This window comes from Culex quinquefasciatus, chromosome 3 (genome assembly GCF_015732765.1).
Source record: "Culex quinquefasciatus strain JHB chromosome 3, VPISU_Cqui_1.0_pri_paternal, whole genome shotgun sequence".
Lineage (NCBI taxonomy): Eukaryota > Metazoa > Arthropoda > Insecta > Diptera > Culicidae > Culex > Culex quinquefasciatus.
The window spans coordinates 87735655-87757132 of NC_051863.1; the positions used below are offsets into that span (position 1 = coordinate 87735655).

Sequence of the window (21478 nt, forward strand, 5' to 3'; positions counted from 1 at the left end):
GGCCAAAAGAGGCCTTTTTTGTTTTCCACGTGATGAAAAATTGTGTCAAAAGTGGGTGGAATTTCGTGAATCAGAAGAGCAACCGAATGGATGTTCCGAGATTATGTATCTTTGATGTGTAGTGATAATATCGGAGTATCCAATATTATTTGGAAAGTACTATTGATAGTTATTGATAATTCGTCGCTAACATTTAAAAAAGCGTCATAAACATAGATTTTGTAGACATAGCGATTATAAAATTTTAGCGACGAATTATGCCAAACTCGATTTCAAACCTCTTATTAAGATGTTTTGACTTCGAATACCTCAATAGTCATCGATTTTTTTTATTCCTGACTAAATAAATTTTAGATCGATCACAATACTTGCCACTTCTTGGTATAATTATGCGAACAGTAAATTGGTTCCGCTTTGACAGTTCTAAATTGAGGCCGCTTTGCGAACAACTATTCTGCACCCAGGTTTTTAACATTTCGTTTGGTTTGTTTATGTTTTGGAAAAAAACGTGTTTTCCAATCGTAATGTTTTCAAGTTAATTTTCGCGAGCTGTGCTAAAGTTACCCAGCGGAAGAATCTTTGGTCACGGAGTGCCTTTCACGAAGGTTAAGTGGTTCGTGGAAAAGCCTTCGGGGAGAATCGGTGTGCAGCTGTATCCGCGACCGTATCTTTCCAACGGGTCGAGCAGCGCGCCACGGAGCGACCAACCAGCAAAGTATACGTCGTCCGGTTCTGCTGGAGGTAAAGGAGGAACGTCCGGACTTCCGGCCGACGGTTCTAGTGGTGGAAGCGAATCTAATTTAAACATGCCGAGCGGAAAGGCTTCGGACGGGTCGCTGTCGTTCCCCAGTCGTCGCTAGGACTTCTGGGACAAGGAGAGTGGTAAGTTGTGTGCGCCTGAGCCGGTCTGGGAAATCAGAAAGGTTGCGTAATGGTGTCTTTTGAGGGAGGACCGCTGGTATTGGCGTTTGGTCAATAGCAAAAATTGTCTGCGTGCCTGCAGTGTTCGTGAATAAGAAGCGGACTATATCGCTAACAGTTAATTTTCTCTAAACCGTAAGTTTAGACCGTAGAGGAGTTTGCTTCCGGGTATCAACTGCGGGTATCGAGGCCGGGTATCAAGACGTGGCCGGAGAAAGACAAGGCGGTGCGGTTTGTGGAGATTGCCTCGCTAAACTTGGAGGTTATCGGAGTGACATGCAAAGGGGAGTTGCATTAGTGGCGTTGGAGCATCCAAGTCCAGCTCTTCCGGAACCGAGTATAAACAGTGCAAACAGATGGCCCCCAAGGATGACCCGGACGGCAAGAAGGACGAGGAGCAGTGGCTGCTACAGTAAGGAGGATCTGGTTCCAACACCAACTGCGGCTCCAGCTCGAACTCTACTGGACGTGATCGCCAACACAATCGTCCGGTGAGCAAATATGCGCCGTAGCGTGAACCGCCAGATCGACGCTTCGAATGCAATCAGCGCTCTTCCCCCTCCGGGGTATGACGAAGTACCTAGAGGATCCCCTCGTTGTCTACGGGCCACCTGGGTACGATTCGGCCGTCGACGACGCAGACAGTTTGAGCAGCCTAAACGTGACTCAGAAATCCGTCAACGTCATCTCCGACCCAAACGAACGTCGTGCAAACTCATTTGCGAAGGCCCCGTTCTAGAGCCCTATCTGAATCCACTCCTGAGCGCGAAAGACACAAAAGGACAAACCCTGTGTTTGTTTGCCGTAACGTTCCGTGTCTACTAGCCCGGCATCATCGTGTTCAACGCGATCCTCAAATCGCCAACAGCGACGCCTCCATTCGTGACTAGAAGCCTGACCGGCTCGCTGTGCTGCTGCACCGAGTGCGCCAAAGATTGTTGCAAGGGTCACGACTGCCATCTAAAACCAACCTCCGCGACGAAAGTACGCAAGATCAGAAGAAATTATTTCAACAACATCGGAATTACGATCTTTACATGACATTTAGATTAACTGTTTCTCAACATTTACCCGAGTGTGCATTTTTGTAGTAAATAAAATTTTATTCTTTTCCTGCAACTAAGAATATGAAAGAAATATCGGTCCATTGAACCAGCTGCACCACTAAATTGCTCATGTAATGTATAGCCGGAGACTCGCGGGAGAACGGCGGGACGATACTGTCAAAGTCGAACAGCATGATGAACGGTGATTGGGTTTGCTAGGTTTGCAGCATGTTGAGCGTGCCCATGAGCTGCAGCGGTGAGTCATCTTCTTCAATTCCCCTTCCTGTTCGCAGCAGAAGAATTGTTGGACAACCGTCCAGGCGTGGTCATTCCGAACAGTGCACCGCATGATTGGCAACAGGTGAGCAGACTGGGCGTCGTTGATGATCTACCACTTCCGGTCGGCTTGAAATGCTGTGTAAATGTGAATTTAAATTAGATAAATGGGTGTTAGTGGTCCAATAACTTACATTACATCTAAACTCGCACCGGACTTCCGGTAGTGATTTCACGTTCTGAAACAACGTGTTGCACATTGCTGTAACCGGTGAGCCGCATCTTCTTGGTAGGGTTGCTGTTGGTCGTTGTCGTGCCGGGTAGATGAGACCTCGGTGGCCACTGCTGCAGCTGCTGGTGCTGTGTGATGAACCACATCAGGTCACTGACGAGGATGAAATCGCCTAGAGAAAATAATTGTTTAGCGTCAGATGTTCAGGTCGGAAGTTCAGTAGAACTTACCTTAGACGCAGCAGAGGTGATCCCATTTCGAGGTCCAAATGTCGCACACGTCCTAAACCACGCACACCGCCTCGAGGTCGGGAATTCCTAGCAAGATTTCCTGGTCAAAGCGACCGATGCGACGCAGAGCAGGGTCGAGCGCATGACGGTTGGTGGCACCGATGACGAGCACCTCGTCAACGCCTTCGATCCGCGAGAGCCCGTCCAAGCTGCTTAAAAGCTGTACAACGACTCGTCGTTCCATGTCCTGCGCGTTGACGCAGTTCACCGAGATGGCGTTGATCTCGTCGACGAAGAGTACGCTGCCTGCTCAAACACCTTCCAGATGCGTTCCTCCGAGTCGCCAGAAAAGCCGCGACCGACTCCGTGGCGGCGATCTCAATTAGTTCAATCTTAAGCTGGCAAAAGAATGGACAAGACATTCTCCAACATCCTCGTAGCAAGTGTCCACCGCCTTGGACCAAACCTTGAAGCGCTTCGATCGCTCCGACCGACCTCCTGTCTGCCTGCACTAGAGAAGGGAAGAAGGTGGATAGTCTTGAAAAAGTGGGTAAGTTCGATGAACTTACGCTCCCAGCACGATGTAGTACTCGACGGTAAAGTAGTAGCAGATTCTCGGCGGTTCTTCTTCCTGGCAAGCTCGGGCACACTCGTACGAGGCCGGTAGGCTGTGGATTGCTGCGGTGTTCGGCGGTGGCACTGGTGCTAAAGTCCAGATTACGGAACGGTGAACGTGAGTTCGGGTTGGCGTTCGCTGGCGCGGAACTTGCTGGCTAGCAGGGGACTGCTGCTGGCTCACCGATTCCGCCGCCGATTTGGGCTTCCCGGAGACGCTCATCGCGTTTCCCCTAACCATCGTCGCCGACATCATGCTCCCGTTGAACTTCATGCTGTGGTGGTTGTGCGACAGCTCGTCGATCGTTTGCTGATGCTGCTCGCGCTGCACCACCCCCAGCAAAATCTTGCACAGGTTCCCAAACTGCGACACCTAGCTCTTGTCCGAGGTGAGCTTCAACTCAACAGTCCGAGCGAGTAGAGTAGGGCGTACGCGTTCCCGACGAGGCGTTCGTGGGCGGGGGTAAGCGACTTGTCGAATTTGGACAACTCGAGCGCGTCGTCACTTCTCAAGCGTTCCTTCGTGGACAGGAAGTACGTTACAAACTGTTTCCCGCTTTCGGTCATCACGCCCCGGATCTTGTTCGCACGGTACTTCCAGTTGGCGAAATAAGGAAACGCCCGGAGCACCTCCACCGGAACAACACCCCAGTTGCTCGATGACGATTCACCATCGGCGTCGTAATCAATCCGATGGCGCATGTTCCGCTGCCCGCTGGCTGGTAAAAAAACGTCCAGAATGAATAAAACGAGGGACGGCTTCTAAGACGCACTCGCACTTAGACCGGATAACGACAAAGCGGCATTGTCGGTGCAGGTTATTGCTGGAGCGAGAACTGGCCGCCGTGGAAGTGGCTCGGTTGGCCAAACACTTACAAAACACCTTTTACCTCAACTTGAACACGTTCGCACTCGTGATGAAACTGGAGGAAAACAAAACAACAAAACGATTGACAGCTCTGCAGAGTGGTACACGCTTATATGGATTCAATTAACTTTGCTTGGAAAAAAATCGTGGGTTCGGATCGGATCTGAAGCCGACGGAGCCGATCACGCAGTTTCAGCAGTTTCAGACGTGAGAAACCCGCCAGAACCGAAGTGGCACCCCCCTAGTCTTAGCGGGTTGCAGACTGGATTTCGTCATGTATGTGTGATGATTGTCCAGCCCAGGTTGCTTATAAATTGATTAAAGGGAATTAAAACCAATTCTACCAGAACCGGACAGGCAGCACCATGAAAGCCATCCATTGCCGGCCGCTCCCATCTCCACCATTCACCGGGGCAGGAATAAGGATTAGGAGCACGGGAAATGTTGATGCTTGACTTACTTAGAAAAAGGTAGCGAAACCGTAGGCTCTTTTTCCCAACCCTATTGTGGAACTCAATCAAATTGACCGTTTGACCAAATTTAATTGAATTTAAACAACAGGGCTGCGTAAGTGTCGCGTGGAGTTGGTAGTTGTGGAAGGTAAAGGTCTGGGAGTCGCCCTAGGCAAGCGATACGACCAGTGGCATAAATTAGGTTAATGGATAGGCTATTATTCTCAATGCAAGCAATCGGATGCTGCTGTTGAGACAATTCCCGTTTAGCGAATTCGCTGAATTTAGCAGATTTTAGCAGAATAAAAAATTATTCTCAAGCCAACAATAAGATGCTGCTGTTGAGACTATTTAAATTTAGTTAGACGCGCATATTTGTTTAGGATCCAATATTAGACAGCCGGCTGTGGAAATAGAAGATCCGGTAATAAAATTCAATTGATTAAAACGTACAGATTGTAGTAAAACTCGTTATAGCAAACTTATGAAATTATTTCTAAAATCCATCCTATTGATGGAGTAGTAGAACTGTATCTGAATGTAATTCGCGGATAAAAATCTATTCTATGAATTAGTAAATAAATAATTTTGCAGTTGCGGTTGCGGTGCAATCATACGGTAAATTCCGAAGCATATCGATCGAACATACTGGGATTAGAAAACAATTACAGACTTTTCTACATTTGCACAGACTATCAACAAATCATTCGGCAACTCCGATGCAAAAGCTCGCTCTCCTGGACCTAGAGTACTTTACTCATATTCCAAAAAGTTCACCCATAACAAAAAATTGTCGATACCGAGACTCGAACCCAAAACCTTCGACATATTGAACCGTACCTTTGCCATATCGGCAACCATCGTTCGGTGACTTAGTGGCGGTCTTTTTTCCATATAAACCTCTCAGTTTTAGACGACATTTTCCACTTTTTCTCCATCGAAACCGACTACTTTATCGACTTCATTTAGGACGCACAATAGAGTTATCTACGTGCGCATGTATTGCGTGTACGTAAACGAAAAATATTGAGGTTAAATTTTGTACCCGCCAGCAAAACAAATGGGGTGCTAGTGTGTGTGAGCTCGGGCTTAGATAACTCTATTAAAACTAATCACTTTTCCACTTTTACACTTAAACAGCCAGATGGCAGCACGATGTAACGCCACGTTCCTATGGGATGAACTATTTCAATGAACGAATGAACACGATTTGCCTGTACGAGGTTTGTTTCAACAAAAATTTTGTTGAATATAATCAACGCCGATTTTGCGTTGAAACAACCTTGATTTTCTCAATTCCACAAAAATCTTTTGTTGTTTTGAAAAAGTTGCTTTGACGTTTAGCGTTGATTCAACAAAAATCTTGATTTTCAAAACAACAAAATGTTTTGTTGATTCAAATATGCCTTATTTTTCTGCGTGTTGTAATTGTATGCGCGAGAGGTCTATATTCTCGCAAATTTTTACTTTTCTCTCGTTTCTTTTCGGAAGGACTATCCGCCCGGTCTTTAATTGTGAGTGTATTGCGTAGTTATATCTCAACAGCGCTACAAATCACTCTCAATATCTGTCCAGACCACTGTGCAGAAATAAAAATAAAACAATGCATAAACAAATCTCAACATTTTCCATGCACGAAGTTTTTGTTTGCCTCGTCTTAAAACAGCCATTCTAAACCTTCTTCTAGGCTGGTACCCCCTGCCGTGTAAATCAAGTAGGCTCGGTACCCCCGTTGAGAATCGCTGTCTTAAAACAATGAATAATCTATTGATTTTTTTCCCTTTTCTTTCAGTGGATGACTCAACAGGAAAATATAACCATGGATTTTTTTGGGGCAACAACTACTGGACAGGATCCATAACGCAGTGTTCCTTCGTTTATCGCAAAGATAGCTCTAATAAGAATGTGACAAAAGTTATGAAGAACACTGATCTAACTTATATCAATGGAAATTTTTTGCAAGCATCTGATGAAATGCATGAGAACCCACCTTTTATCCCAGGTTTTTACATGCTAAAAATACTGCTGAATAATACACGAACACTGGGGCCGGTAAGATAACTTTGGAAATAATTGTTGGGCCACAAAAATCGATTGGAAAATTAAAAAAAATACTTAGAAGTTATGAGGTGAGGTGATAAGGTTTTTAAGGATTAAACAACATGCCACAATCAAAAAGGTTAGAAGTAGACCCTTGATTCGCCAAAACTATAACCTTCACTATACCGTCAGTAAGGGTTACATTGGGTTTGGGGGGCGACATTGGGTCAAAGTGATTTTTTACGAATTTTACCATTTCTCAGGTTCTTCTCAATGAAACTCAATTCTGTTAAAAGGGTTGTGTAGGGGACATCTTAAGATGACCTAGCTAAAAAAATTAATCCTAGAACAAAACCTATCATTTTGGCAGCTGTATAAAGCTCAGAGGTACGTTTAAGGCCAAAAATGGACTTTCGAAAAATCAGCTAAAAAAAACAAACAAACAATGTTACATGTCATGTCCTTTGAACAAGAAACACAGTTGGATGAATTGTTTATACCATATCTTTGTATTTGAGGGGTGAGATTAGGTCAATTTTCAAACGATTGGCATTTCAGGTGGAGTTAATCAAATTCCACCATATTTTGAGAAAATGTTAGAAAACTATTCAGGAACAATTCCCCGTTAATAGATCATGGTTGTTATTTAAATTGTTTTTGTTATTAAGAAATTACGATAGGTGTATCGTTTATTGACCCATGGTAACCCTCACTGACGGTATGCCTTTTTATCGGTAGGAACCATCCATAAACAACGTGGAAACATTTTTAGAAATCTACACCCCCTTCTCGTGCACCATAGGGTCCTAAAGCAACATGTATTTTTTTGTAATTTTTTGTGTGCAACCGTAAAAAAAACACGATTAAGGCTCTGAAAGGCATCATTCTCGATCGGCCATTTGGCGGCCATGCTTGTTTTAGAAAAACATTGAAATCTGGATTCAGAATGTTTTATTAAAAAAATGGTTTCCCTTGTGTTGTTTGTAGAAGCATTTTACATATAGTGATTAGTTTTTCATTTCAATGGAACACCCGACGGCATGTTTCTCATTTTTGCCGCTAGGTTCGCATGTTTGATGTGCGATTGGCCCTCTAACGGTGGTTTGACGAAACTATTTTAAAACCAGAGGTGGCGGTACTGTTCACAACCCGAGCAGGGGTAAATAACACGGGAATACCAAATTTTGGTATTACTTGAGCAAATAACAGCGACCAAAATGTGCCCTTGGTTGCCCAGTAATAGATGGTAAAATACCATGAAATCATACCAAAGTCTTGTATGTGGAAGGGCACAACAATACCAAACCATGTTATTCCAAGGGTAAAATAATACCTCAAAATAGAACCATTTCAATACCAAGTTGAGGTCTTCTGGATTTTTGAACATTGCTTGAATACTAAAACTTGGTATTGCCATGGTTTAATTTTAGGTATTCCCGCGCCCTTGGAAAATCTTATTTTGGTATTCCTGTGGTCTTCCACATACATGATTTTGGTATGATTTGATGGTATTTTACCATCTATTACTGGGCAACCAAGATCACATTTTGGTCGCTGATATTTGCACAAGTAATACCAAAATTTGGTATTTTCATACCATTTTTAGTGCAGCAGCTGGGTGCTGAAAAGACAGAATGCGTAACGTGATTTTCGAAAGCTCCCCACTGCTCCCCACTAATACATCTGCACTACAGCTGTAAACATAAACAAAGTAGAAGGCTATGTTCAAGCTCAAGCGTGACATATTTTTTGCTGCTGAAGTGAATTATTATGAAACATTTTGGATCTGTTGATGTTGATGTTTTAGATGAAAATTTAAGTGCTTCGCACTTTTTTCTTCGTAGACTAAACGATGGGCGGCCAAAAGAGGCCTTTTTTTGTTTTCCACGTGATGAAAAATTGTGTCAAAAGTGGGTGGAATTTCGTGAATCAGAAGAGCAACCGAATGGATGTTCCGAGATTATGTATCTTTGATGTGTAGTGATAATATCGGAGTATCCAATATTATTTGGAAAGTACTATTGATAGTTATTGATAATTCGTCGCTAACATTTAAAAAAGCGTCATAAACATAGATTTTGTAGACATAGCGATTATAAAATTTTAGCGACGAATTATGCCAAACTCGATTTCAAACCTCTTATTAAGATGTTTTGACTTCGAATACCTCAATAGTCATCGATTTTTTTTTATTCCTGACTAAATAAATTTTAGATCGATCACAATACTTGCCACTTCTTGGTATAATTATGCGAACAGTAAATTGGTTCCGCTTTGACAGTTCTAAATTGAGGCCGCTTTGCGAACAACTATTCTGCACCCAGGGTATGATGGCACATTTTGCTCTTGCATAATCATTAAGACAAACTTTAAAGGGTCCAGGAATACCAAAATTTGGTATTGATACCAGAGAAAGGTATTATTACGCATTTCCCTTGTTATTTACCCATGCTCGGGAAAACCGGTTACCGTACTGAACCCTAAAGTTGGAATAAACATGGTTTTTGAAAATTTGTTTGTTTTTAGTTATTTTTTACACTTTCCTTAACTTTTTATATTTCTTTCATTTTATTACGTAACAACAAATTCTTTCTGATGATTTACAACATAATTTTTTTGTGTTTCCGGATATTTGCATGATTTTTAAAGTCCCAAAACAAGTACAGTAGTTGTTCGGTAACTGGGCGTTGTTTAACTGGGCTGCTTTTTAACTGGGCGCTCGATAACTGGGCCGTAGCCCAGTTAAAAAGCAGACAAACATCGAAAAACCAAAACAAACCAAAATGACCGAGGGGTTAATGGATGCAAAAATCATATCCAATAAATGATAAAACTTTTTAAACTTTTGTTTAATTTCAAGTTACAATTAAAGAAATATGAAAAGTAAGAATTGTAAATAAATTTGAGTAACTTTAATTTTTATATTAAATATGAAATTTTCATCTGGAAAATATTATTCATCGGTGGCCCCCTCGTTATTTTTTGGTCAGCCCAGTTAACGAGCAACATTCGGTGACTGGGCTACGTTCTCAGCCCAGTTATCGAACAACTACTGTACTTGACTGTTGCCTGAAATGTTTATAAATATTTATCAAATCAGCTGTTGTTTTTGTTATTATTTCGGTTACACTTGCAAGGAGACTGATGCTGGCCTGGAATCTTCCCCAATCGGCGTCCAGGTCCAGGTCGTCTTTGCCCACTGGCAATCTATTCGCCTATCCGGGGACAAACCGTCAACACATCGGAGCTCCCGTAACCCCCGATCAAGAAGCAGGATCAGAGCTTTTGCACCCCAGCGAAGAAAGCCGATGGTCGGGTCCGACTCGGGCTTAGGCGTGAGTACGAACCACACGACGGTCTCTAGGAGCAAGAGCGTGACGTCCGGACCAGATTTGAGCAAGCAGATGCATTACGAGCTTCTTCCAGATGAAAGAGTAAGGTGATGTAACCGGCAAAACATTCTCGGGATCGTCGGCGACCGGATTGAGCCCGTCAACATGGAGGATGACAAAGCTGAAATGGGAATCCCTTGTGAAATGGACCTCGACTTGAGAATATCGACAACTACCTTCCGTAAACAACCAGCCAAAACTCGTTCATTCAAACCCAAATAACCAGGGCGTTTTTTTTTCGAAATCCGTAGGTTGCCCGTCAGCAAATCGACCACTCCTTGGCCCAGTCATAGTGCCCAGGTACAAAATCGTAGCCGGAGGGACCTTCGAGGTGGGCGCGATCTGCTCCGAGACAGCGTTCGTCAAGTTGTACCGGGAAATTATATTTTGCTGGATCTTTACGAGACGATCGTGCTAGACCGAGTGCGGAACACGGCGCTGGACGCGAATTATAACCTCGGAGCGGTCCGCTTTGAGTTTAAACTGCCCACGGGAACCAGTATACGTCATACTGGTGACTTCTCCTCTACGACCGCGATGGAGTACTCGGAGGAGTCGAGCTACGACAAGTTGCGTCGGTAAGGAGGATTTCTGCGGCCACGCGAAAACATCAGCACGATTCCAATCAGCTGGTATCAAGGTCGATCCGAGAAGGCCCTGCTGTAGACAGCGTTACGAAGGATGAGGAGGAATCCTAATGAACCAGTCCGCCTCCAGGCGAACTTCGATCTAAAAATTCATCAAAAATCATTGTTCCAATGAATTTTAAAGAAAGGTCTGGAAATTTTACGTGACTTTGCTAATGCTTTGAAATTTATTCTGGGGCCGTAATTTTAGTAGCATTTTCTATAATTTCATTATGAATGAGTATGCAGTACATGGTTTTCAATTTAATTTAGTTTATTTCAAGCAAAAAATAAATAAGTAAAAGTGAGTGTAGAATTCTAAAAAATCTTCAAAGTGCCATTTTTTCAGTAGTCAAAGATAAACTACACAGGATAATTGCAAATAAAAATACAGCAATTGCGAAGAAAAACATAAAACAAGAGATGGTACATTTTCATCTAATAAAAGTTGCTCAAAACAAGCAAAAAAATATAATAAAAAAAGCATTAGAGAATTGAATAATGGATTTCAAATTATGTTTACACTATGTAAACATTATATATATTATATTGATTTAGACTACCCAGAGAAAGTTACAATTCACGTTCAAGTTAGATAACCTTAGTAGTGTTTACATAATAATTTTTAAGTTAAAATTACTAATATGCTTAAACATAAAACAAGAGATGGTACATTTTCGTCTAATAAAAGTTTCTCAAAACAAGCAAAAAAATATAATAAAAAAAGCATTAGAGAATTGAATAATGGATTTCAAATTATGTTTACATTATGTAAACATTATATATATTATATTGATTTAGACTACCCAGAGAAAGTTACAATTCACGTTCAAGTTAGATAACCTTAGTAGTGTTTACATAATAATTTTTAAGTTACTTAAGTTAAGTAGTTTAAAATAGCTAAATTTAGGTAAATTATACTAAAAATAAGGAATATTTGGTTGAATTTTGTTAAGTTTATTAAAAATATGTTACAATTTGTTTTAGCTTACGAAAGTTATAGAATTATTTGAAAAGTCAACACAAGTAAATATTAGTAAAGTTACAAAAATATAGTTTAAATAAGTAAAAATAAATTTAATTTTATTAAATTTCATAAAAGTTTGTAAAAGCAGGCCAAGGATTGATACCTAAGAGCATGCAATGGCACTGACCTTGTTGCGTGCTCTTCGGTTGACGTCCACGTAAGGAACATCCTGGAAGGAGCGCAACTAACTACATCCGTAGTTCTGTTAGATCATTCGAATTATCTTGATCAGAACAGTATAGCTCTGGTTCCTTGCGAGTGTCCCATTTTCTTACCTCCACGTTGGCTTGGTTTTCATGATGACCTAGCTGGTGGCCTGTGGGAACGGATCGTAAACCTTTGAACACCGCGGGTCAGAGTCGAGACGGCTGAAAGAAAGGGGCGCGACAATGTGGGAAAGGGAAGTAATTTGTGATTGTAGACGGTATTGTTTTGATTCGCAGTATGTTGAGTCAACTGCTGTGGATGTACCTGAAACATCGCACAACGGGGTTTTCTCTTCTATTCATTCTCAGCTACCACCTATCTCCTATTTTTATTTTGCTCTACTGATTCTCAATTCTTCTCTGATTCTTCTGTTTAATATCCATAATTTGATTTTGATTTTACTAACTTTTGTTTCTCTTATCTCTCAAAGCTTTTCCACTCTTTTTTACCAATTGATACTGCTGTAACAAACTTTGTTTTGTTTTTTTTTTCCTTAAAAATATACTTTTCCTTAGTGTACTAGTAATATCAAGTCTATTTATCATTTGCCTAATCTTTTTTTTTTATTTTATTGCGAATTTATTTATTTGAATAATTCTTTATCTGTCCTACAAATTATCATTACTAATCTAAGCTTGTTTTGTATCTCTATTTATTAACTATTGTCTAATTTTACATCTAATACATCTAGCTTCTCATTTTTATTCTTTAAAATACGCTCATCATTCTCTTACTATTGATTCTTGATTTTTATAAAATAAATTCTCTGTTACTGTCTATTGTTATCAATCTTCACCCTTTTCTTCAAACAAGTGAGGTTTGAACCCTTACTCAATTTATGGAATGGTTAAAGGATTAACACAAATATTACTATTGTATTTTTGGTAAACTTTTAAAACATGCTTAGGACAAAAAATTGTAACAAAACACCGCGACAAAAGAAATAGCAACATATAAACACGACTCAACACTAGGAATGATTTCAGAAGAAAGCAATACACAGTAAAATAACAACTAGTTTTTGAATTCAAACTAAAAATAAAACAGTTTTTGCTTTAATGAAAGTTGATAGGCACACTATAGATGGTTAGGCGCTTATACTTACATCAAACCCTACGTAATGTACCACCCCCGGCCGAGTTAAAATGCGTAACCGGAAAAGAAGGTTGTGAGTTTTTTTTTTCAATTTCATAGAAAAATTGTAAAAAATAATTCAATTAAGTGAAATTTGTAGTTAAGATTTAAAATTCAGTTCAAATTAGGTTATATGTAAATTTAGTTAAAATTTTATGAAACTATGTTAAATTTAGGTTAATTTAGTCAAGTTAAAACCTACTCCGGTGGCATCGCTGGCGGCGGTTGGACTCGCAATCCAAAGGTCGTCAGTTCGAACCCTGGGTGGAAGGATCCTTGGAGTAGAAAGAGGTTTGGGTGCCCTCCCCATTCAAGCCTTTGGACTCCTAGCTTCGAGCAGAAACTTGCAATAGACACCACAAAAGACCTGGGGGTCGTGAATGTGGATGGTTTGATTTTTTTTAGTTAAGTTAAGTTACAACAGTTAAAACTTGTTTGAATATGACAAAGTAAGAAAAAAATTTAAATTCAAATAATTTTGACATTTAAGACATAACATAAAGTTAAAACAAGTAAACCGTAGTAAATTTTAGTTAAAATTAGTTGACATAAATATTATTTAGATACGAGTTTAGATAACATTTGTTAACAATAGTTCAATTAAGAGCAATTCCAGCTCAAATCAGGAATTTTTCTGGTACTTTTGTACCCGACCCTCACCGATTTCAATGAAACTTTGTAGACATGTTATCCTAGGCCTATATATGCCATTTTTGTGTATATGGAGCCAATAGTACTCGAAAATAACATTTGAGAAAGGCGTAAGGTATTTTAAAAAAATTGTATTTTGTAATTTAAAAATTACTGTATCTCGAAGCCGTTGCGTCGTATCAAAAAGTGGTCAAAGACAAACTTGTAGGAAATTGGACGGGCTTTCTGAAAAAAAATACACTGAAACAAAAATACACGCCACATCTATGAGATTTTTTGATTTTTAAGTCTAAAACTTAAATTTAAAGGTGATGTCACGATTTTTTTCGTTCATAATTTTTGAGGAAATAGCCTAATATGTTACCAAAAGACTGACGAAAAATGCAGGATGGTATGTCTCTCCTAAAAAAATACAAAAATCATTTACTGAAACTGTATTTTTGAAAAGTGGTCTAAACGTCAAAATTTTTAAAAACCAGTAGTGGGAATCGATTCTCCAGACAATTTTACATAAAAGTCTCCTTATTGACCATTGTCCTATGTCCAATCCTTGGGAAGATACAGCGATTTTAAAAATAAAAATGTTGAAACAACGGGTTTTTTTGTGGTTTTTGGCAATTTCTATATGACAGACTTGGTTTTTCAGTCTCGTAAATATTTTTACCGGAAAGTTCGTCCAATTTCCCATAAAAATTTTGACGTTTGGACCACTTTTCAAAAATACAGTTTTAGTAAATGATTTTTGTATTTTTTTAAAAGAGACATACCATCCTGCATTTTTCGTCAGTCTTTTGGTAACATTTTGGGCTATTTCCTCAAAAATGTTGAACGAAAAAAAAATCGTGACATCACCTTTAAATTTAAGTTTTAGACTTAAAAATCAAAAAATCTCATAGATGTGGCGTGTATTTTTGTTTCAGTGTATTTTTTTTTTTCAGAAAGCCCGTCCAATTTCCTACAAGTTTGTCTTTGACCACTTTTTGATACGACGGAACGGCTTCGAGATACAGTAATTTTTAAATTACAAAATACAAAAATATTTAAATATCTTACGCGCTTCTCAAATGTTATTTTCGAGTACTGTTGGCTCCATATACACAAAAATGGCTTATATAGGTCTAGGATAACATGTCTACAAAGTTTCATTGAAATCGGAGATGGTCGGGTACAAAAGTACAAGAAAAAATCCTGATTTGAGCTGGAATTGCTCAAGTGAAATTTGGTTAAGATTTTCTAATATAAGTTGAATTAACTTAAATTAGTAGCAGGCCAAGGGTGCATGATACTGATGATACTCGTTGGTTGACACCCAGGCGAGGAACATCCCGGAAGGAGCCCAACTACATCCGTAGTGCTGTTTGAACAAAACAGTATGGCTCTGGTTCCTTGCAAGTGTCCTATTTTCTTACCTCCACGTTGGCTTGGTTTAGTCATCATGATGACAAGGTGTAACCTAGCTAGTGGCCTGTGGAAACGACTCGTAAACCTTTGACCAGCGAGGGTCAGCAAGTGAGGTTCGAGCCCTTACTCAATTTATGGAATGATTAAAGGATTAACACAAATATTACTATTGTACTTTTGAAAAACTTTTCTAAAATGCTTAGGACCAAAAATTGTAACAAAACACCGTGACAAAAGAAATAGCAACATATAAACACGACTCAACACTGTAGTGAATGAGTGCGGCAGAGAGAAGAGAGAGAGAGAATGAAACGAGAGAGTACGTGTAGCGTAATGAAAGAGAGATTAGCCGAGAGAGGAGTTGATGTTGTATGCGTGAATGAGCGAAAATAAATCAGTCGTGTGTTTTGTTTGAGCGTGAACAGACGTGTTTTGTATTCATCCGAAATCTTGGCAAAGTCTCGGGAAAATAAAGGTGAAAGTCACGACAAACACTAGGAAAGATTTCAGGAGAAAACAATACACAGTAAAATAACAACTAGTTTTTGAATTCAAACTAAAAATAAAACAGTACTTGCTTTATTGAAAGTTGATAGGCACACTATAAATGGTTAGGCGCTTATACTTACATCAAACCCTACGTAATGTACCACCCCCGGCCGAGTTAAAATGCGTAACCGCATGCATGCCTGGCACGAATACTCAAAGCGTGTTCTAGCGTGCTGCTCGTACTGACTCAGAGCAAGGGTGAGATGTAGGTGTGAGGGCAGTGCGTGTTCGTCGGGAACCTGGTGCATAAGATCGGTCAAGGCCCGTTCTTACACTGAAAATTGCGAATTGCGAATTAACTTAAATTAGTAAAAACTGGTTACAATAAGTAAAATTCAATTTAAATTAGATAATGTTAGGTTAATTTAATTTAAATTAGTTAACATTAGATACAATAAGTTAAAGTTTCGGAGTCGGTGGTGTAGTGGTAAACGTGGTTGCCTCTCACCCCAGTTGGCCTGTGTTTGGTCCCGGTGGCATTTTTCGAGACGGGATTTGTCTGACCACGCCTTCCATCTGACGGGGAAGTAAATGTTAGCCCCAGTCTAACCTAGAGGTTAGTTCCAGGTCCAGGTTAGAGTCCAGGTTTAGGAGTCGTCTTCCTGGGTAAACAACCTGTATCGGCAGAGTCAAATAAGTCAAAAGAAGTAAACTTAATTTTTTAATCATCATCACGGCACGAAAACCAAACTCACGACCTATGGATTGGAAATTCAGTACGCCGCTAGTCAAAACCTATCCCTTACCTGTCAGGATTCCCAGTAACCTCACGGCCACAGGAGCTCGACGACATTAGTTCAATTTAGTTTAAATCATTTAAGTAATATTTAGTTAAAATTCCATATCATAAATTAAATTTTATGAAATTCAGTTATCATAAATTAAATACTATTAAATTCAATTATCATAAATTAAATTTAGTTAAATTTGATTAAAATTTGTTAAAATCAGTTTGATTTCGTAAAATTTGGTTAATATTAGCTACAATTGTTTCAATTAACTCAAATCAGTGAATACTTGTTTATTCATAATTTTATATCGTTTTTTTGGTTATTTGCATTTTTTTCCATTTTTGTATTTTTGGCATTTTTGCAATTTTGGCATTTTTGTATATATAGCCTTAGTATCAAGCATTTGTATACTTTTTGTTGTTTTTTTTCTCAATCTTTGTATATTCTTTTATTTGTGTAGTTGTGTATTTTGTATTTTATATTTTTGAAATGCTTTTTTTTCTAGTATTTTTATATGTTTGTAGTTTTTAAAGCATTTTTTTGTTTTATTTTATTTTATGTTTTATTTGTATTTTAGTAATTTTATATTTTTTTCATTTGTGTACTTATGTATTTTGTAGTTTAGAATATTTCTATTTAGTATTTTACAATTTTATATTTTTATAATGTTCTATTCTTGTATTTTCACATGTTTGTAATTTTTAAAGCGGTTTTTTTCTTGTATTTTTGTTAGTTTTTAGTTTTATTTTTTTTTGTATTTTTGTGTTTCTGTATTTTAGTTTATACCCCAGTATCTTGTATTTTATACCTTTTGCTGTTTATCTTTTAATCTCTGTATTTTTATATTTTTTGTTCGTGTTGTTTTGTATATTTGTATTTCGTATTTTTCTATTCTTGAATACTTATTTGGTTTTTAACGCTGTTTTTTTTTTGTATATGTCCAGAGTTTTTTTTTAAAGGACCTATAAGCTATTGTCTTTCATATGTTTATAGGACCCAATAAAAAAAACTCTAGATGTGTAGTTTAAGAGCGAGTCCACGAGCAAAGCATACCCATCTCGCATCGACCTCACCAATCTGCCTGAAATTTTCAGGGGTTGTTTGTACATATATAACTAGCATTTGGCCAAAATATGAGCACTCTAGGTCAACGGGAAGTGGGGCAAATCGGGACACAAAGTTTAAAGGTTCAAAAACGTCAAAAATCTTAAAAAGGCTATAACATAGGCAAATATCAATTTAATTTCAAAATTCAAAATGCATCTGAAAGGGCTTAAAAAATGCAACAGAATGCAGGGTAGAGCATCTCAATTGGTTATTTCTAAAGGGAGTTATTGGCATTTTAGTGAAAAAATAGCATAATTTTCAAACTCAAATAAAAAAGTGTTCCATCCAGATATCAACTCGGTTCGACCTGCAGCTTGTAGGGGACATCTGGGACTACCATCTGAGACTGAGAACGCTTTGGGTAAGGCAGTTTAACATATTAAATAGACACTTTTACATTTAGTGAATTTTTTGGTTGTAAATTTTTGCTCGGGGGACCCCTTAGATCCCATTTCTTGGTAATAACTTTATCATATTCGTGTTCCTGAGACTATTTCACAAAAGAAACATGCATAAAAATGTTTATTTTCATCCATTTTAACCCTTTAAAAAATGAAAGTTAAAAAAAATCTTCGATTCACATTTATTGAAAATCAAGTTCGTTTCCAAGGATACTAGATGACACCAGAAAAAAGCAGCTTCTCAATTTTTTTTAACTTTCATTTTTTAAAGGGTTAAAATGGATGAAAATAAACATTTTTATACATGTTCCTATTGTGAAATTGTCTCAGGAACACGAATATGATAAAGTTATTACCAAGAAATGGGATCTAAGGGGTCCCCCGAGCAAAAATTTACAACCAAAAAATTCACTAAAAGTAAAAGTGTCTATTTAATATGTTAAACTGCCTTACCCAAAGCGTTCTCAGTCTAGTTTTTTTTGTTTTTGCTCAGTTAGTTTTTTTTGTTTTTGCTGTTTATTTTTTTTTTATCTATGTATTTTCATACTTTTTTTGTTTAAAAATCTTTGTATATTTTTATTTGTGTACTTTCGTATATTTGTATATTGTTATTTTGTATTTAGTATTTGTTTAATCATGTATTTTCTTATATTTGTAGTTTTTAAAGTTTTTTTTTGTATTTTGTATTTGAAAGTTTTGTTATTTTTAATCGTTTTTTTTGTATTTTTTATATTTTTTGTGATTGTGTAGTTGTGCTTTTTTGTATTTTTGTGATTCTGTTTTTTAGTATTTACCCGAGTGTCTAGTATTTTTGTTCTTTTTGCAGTTTAATTTTTAATCTTTGTATTTTTATATTTTTTATTTGTGTAGTTATGTTTTTTATGTTTATTTGTATTTTTGATTTTTTTTTTATTTTGTATTTTTCCATTTAGTCTGAGTAAGTGTGACATTGCAAGTATAGGAGAAGGGGGGGGACCATTTGGGCTGATTTTAGCGTAACGTACTTAATCGATGAAGCCTTTCCTACAGATCAAGCCTCTCGGGCGCCGGAACAAAAAGGGTGCGAGAAGTAAATTCTCTCTCGGAAAAGAAGTAAAAAAGGAACAAATGCGGAGCACTTTAATAAATCAACGCTGGTCAGTTGAGCTTCCAGGCGATGGAACCCTATGCCCAAGCGAACTTGGCCAGTCCCGGCCCCTGGAGTTGCGAGAGATGCAGCGTGTTGGACAGATCGGCTTCGGTTTGTCCACCGGGGAACATTGAGTTGGCAGCCGATGGTTCGCTCCGGCAGCCGTTTGGCTCAGCACCGACAGACTGCGCTGGACGGACTGTTGGGGTAGACAAACTGCTGAACGGCTGGGTACGCAGCGGTCGGTTCGACGGTCTGCTCGTATAGTATCTTGCGCTGGTCGTGCTAAATAATGCACTGGGTGTGGAACTGCAGGTCTTGCTGCATCGGATTGCACGGCTGTTCACTTGCCGGCTGGTGTTGCTGTAGGTTTGTGTAGGCCATTGCGTTTTCATGAGCATGAGGCGTAAGATCTCGCTCTGCTGCTCAGGTACTGCTGCTGGGCCAGCAGGTTTTGGGCCAACATGTCGACCAGGCGCTTGAACGCCGTGCTGGACTCATCACCAAACTGTGACGTGACTTTGTTGATTCGGATCGTAAGACTCCGACATGTGGAAGCCACGGTTGTCATACGCCTCAGGTCACTATCCGTAGTGACGCTGGTTCTACTGCTGTGGGAAGCGCCTGTTGCCGAAGGCGTCGCTGTTCGACAGAAATGCCAGACAAAAGTTCTTCCCGTTCGACTGTTTATATGCCGGAAGCGCGATCACAGAGGAACCCTTTGATCGTCATGGCGTAAAATTCAGGCGTGTCGACCGACCAGTAGGTTCCAGTTTGAAGAAATATTCACATTAAGCTCAAAAGAACACATTCAATATAATCTACAAACCTTTTCAACGCGTTTACACTGTTAAGTTTGATAGGGGAGCTTACGAGTTTTGCATGCAGGAAATCAGGTTGACCACGACACTTCCGCATGACTTTTTCGTCTTCACCTGTTCAAAGTTTATGAACCCGTTGAGCAACTTTTTCAGCACAGCTTACGGCACTTCCGGTGGGTCCGCCATGCACTACAAACCGTCAGCTGCTAGCACGAATCTGTTTCCGGATCGAAAAAAGAATTATTTAGGGCTTTGGGACTCCCATGTGCTGGTTACCGTTACGTTACCGGGAGCTTGGTTAATCAAGCAAGTTTACCGTTGAACTATTCCTCTGCGGTATGTGACCCTTGGCTAAGCCGGTTCATGATCTTTGTTTGGTATGTGCAGCAACGCAGAGAACAGTGTGGCACGTTCATCTATGATTTGATTGCCACCGCCTGGTAGTTCCCGATCCTGAAGCGCATCCGAACGAACTTAAGGGGTGACTCGGGAATCAGTTCCGGTCCTTCCGGGACTACGGGACGTAAGTCGGCCCCGGCTTGGCACCCTAAAACATTGTTGACAAGGCGGGGTGGTGCTTTATATCACGTTAATCTCCCTCGATTTAGCACAAACATACGAATCCAATCTGTGCCACTCCGGCGCGCCTATTGAGAGTCTTGACTTTACATGTGGTTCTTGTCGAACAGGAACTCGGCCAGCTTCCTCGCCTCCTTCGGGGCGTCGTCACTGCCGGTCATCTTTCGCAGCGTGGCGATCTTTTCGGCCAGTTCGCGCTGTACCTTGTGCTGCTCGTCCAGGTACTCTCCGGTCAGGTAGTCGGCCAGGTGGTAGTCGTTATTGTCTCCCTCGCAGGTCTTGATCAGGTTACGAATGCTGAGCGTGACTTCCTGCACCTTCTTCAGGGCATCCTCCAGAGCGGACAATCCGGTGGTGACGGCCGGGACCTTGTAGCTATAGTCCAGCTGGAAGGTGTTCTTGTTGACCGGTTCCTTTCCGCGCATCAGGGCGTACTCGATCAGCTTGATGCCGTGCTCGCGCTCCTCGCCGGCGACGTGGAAGAAGAAATTCTCGAAGCCAGGCAGGTTGATCTTCTCCTGGGCAAAGTATGCGGCGTACCTCAAGATCGACGCGTCGAACTCCTTCTTGGTCTGGCCGTGCAGCGCGTTCACGCAGTTCCGGTGCAGGTCGTCCCACACGTACTCGCGCTCCAGCTCAACGCCAGTTTGCTGGGCCATGGCCGGTTCCTGGTAGTAGCAGGCACAGCAGCAGATTTTGGTTTCCGTTCCGAAAACATGGTTTGACATCTTGTTTTGACTGTTCTCGCTGTCAAAAGCGAGACGAGAAAGAGAAAAACGATGATGGCGGCAGCTGTCACGCTGGTAGTAAGCGATTCAAAAAATGCATGGGGGGAATTAGTTTAAATTCAATATTTTCCAAGTTATGCAAAGTAGAGTCATAAAATTTGACCTGGTGAAAGCTTATTTTTTTAAGACCAGCAGGTCAAATTTTATCCGGCTGCGATGTGTATTTGCTGAGTTATTTGCAAAAAACTGAATTTCTCAGAACAAATTTGAATTTTTTACCACCAAACGAACAGCGCCATCTATGAGATTTTTTTC

The 21478-nt window shown here is 39.9% G+C and overlaps 2 protein-coding genes across 8 annotated transcripts in view; one reads left to right on the plus strand and one right to left on the minus strand.

Annotated features, from left to right (window-relative positions):
* LOC119770455 (nose resistant to fluoxetine protein 6) overlaps positions 1 to 21478 on the plus strand; it is a 241576-nt gene that overhangs the window by 80960 nt on the left and 139138 nt on the right. For 4 of the 7 annotated variants that reach the window (XM_038265403.1, XM_038265406.1, XM_038265405.1 and 1 more), the window contains one exon: positions 6433 to 6692. In XM_038265403.1, coding sequence (XP_038121331.1) covers positions 6433 to 6692 — 260 coding nt within the window. Of the gene's footprint in view, positions 1 to 6057; positions 6155 to 6181; positions 6364 to 6432; positions 6693 to 21478 lie in introns of those variants that run through there. The other 3 variants (XM_038265404.1, XM_038265408.1, XM_038265407.1) reach the window with 3 other exon arrangements.
* On the minus strand, positions 20407 to 21128 carry LOC6047272 (ferritin subunit). Its single transcript, XM_001864316.2, has one exon. It carries the CDS (start codon positions 21092 to 21094, stop codon positions 20522 to 20524), a length of 573 nt encoding a protein of 190 aa, XP_001864351.2. The 5' UTR covers positions 21095 to 21128; the 3' UTR covers positions 20407 to 20521.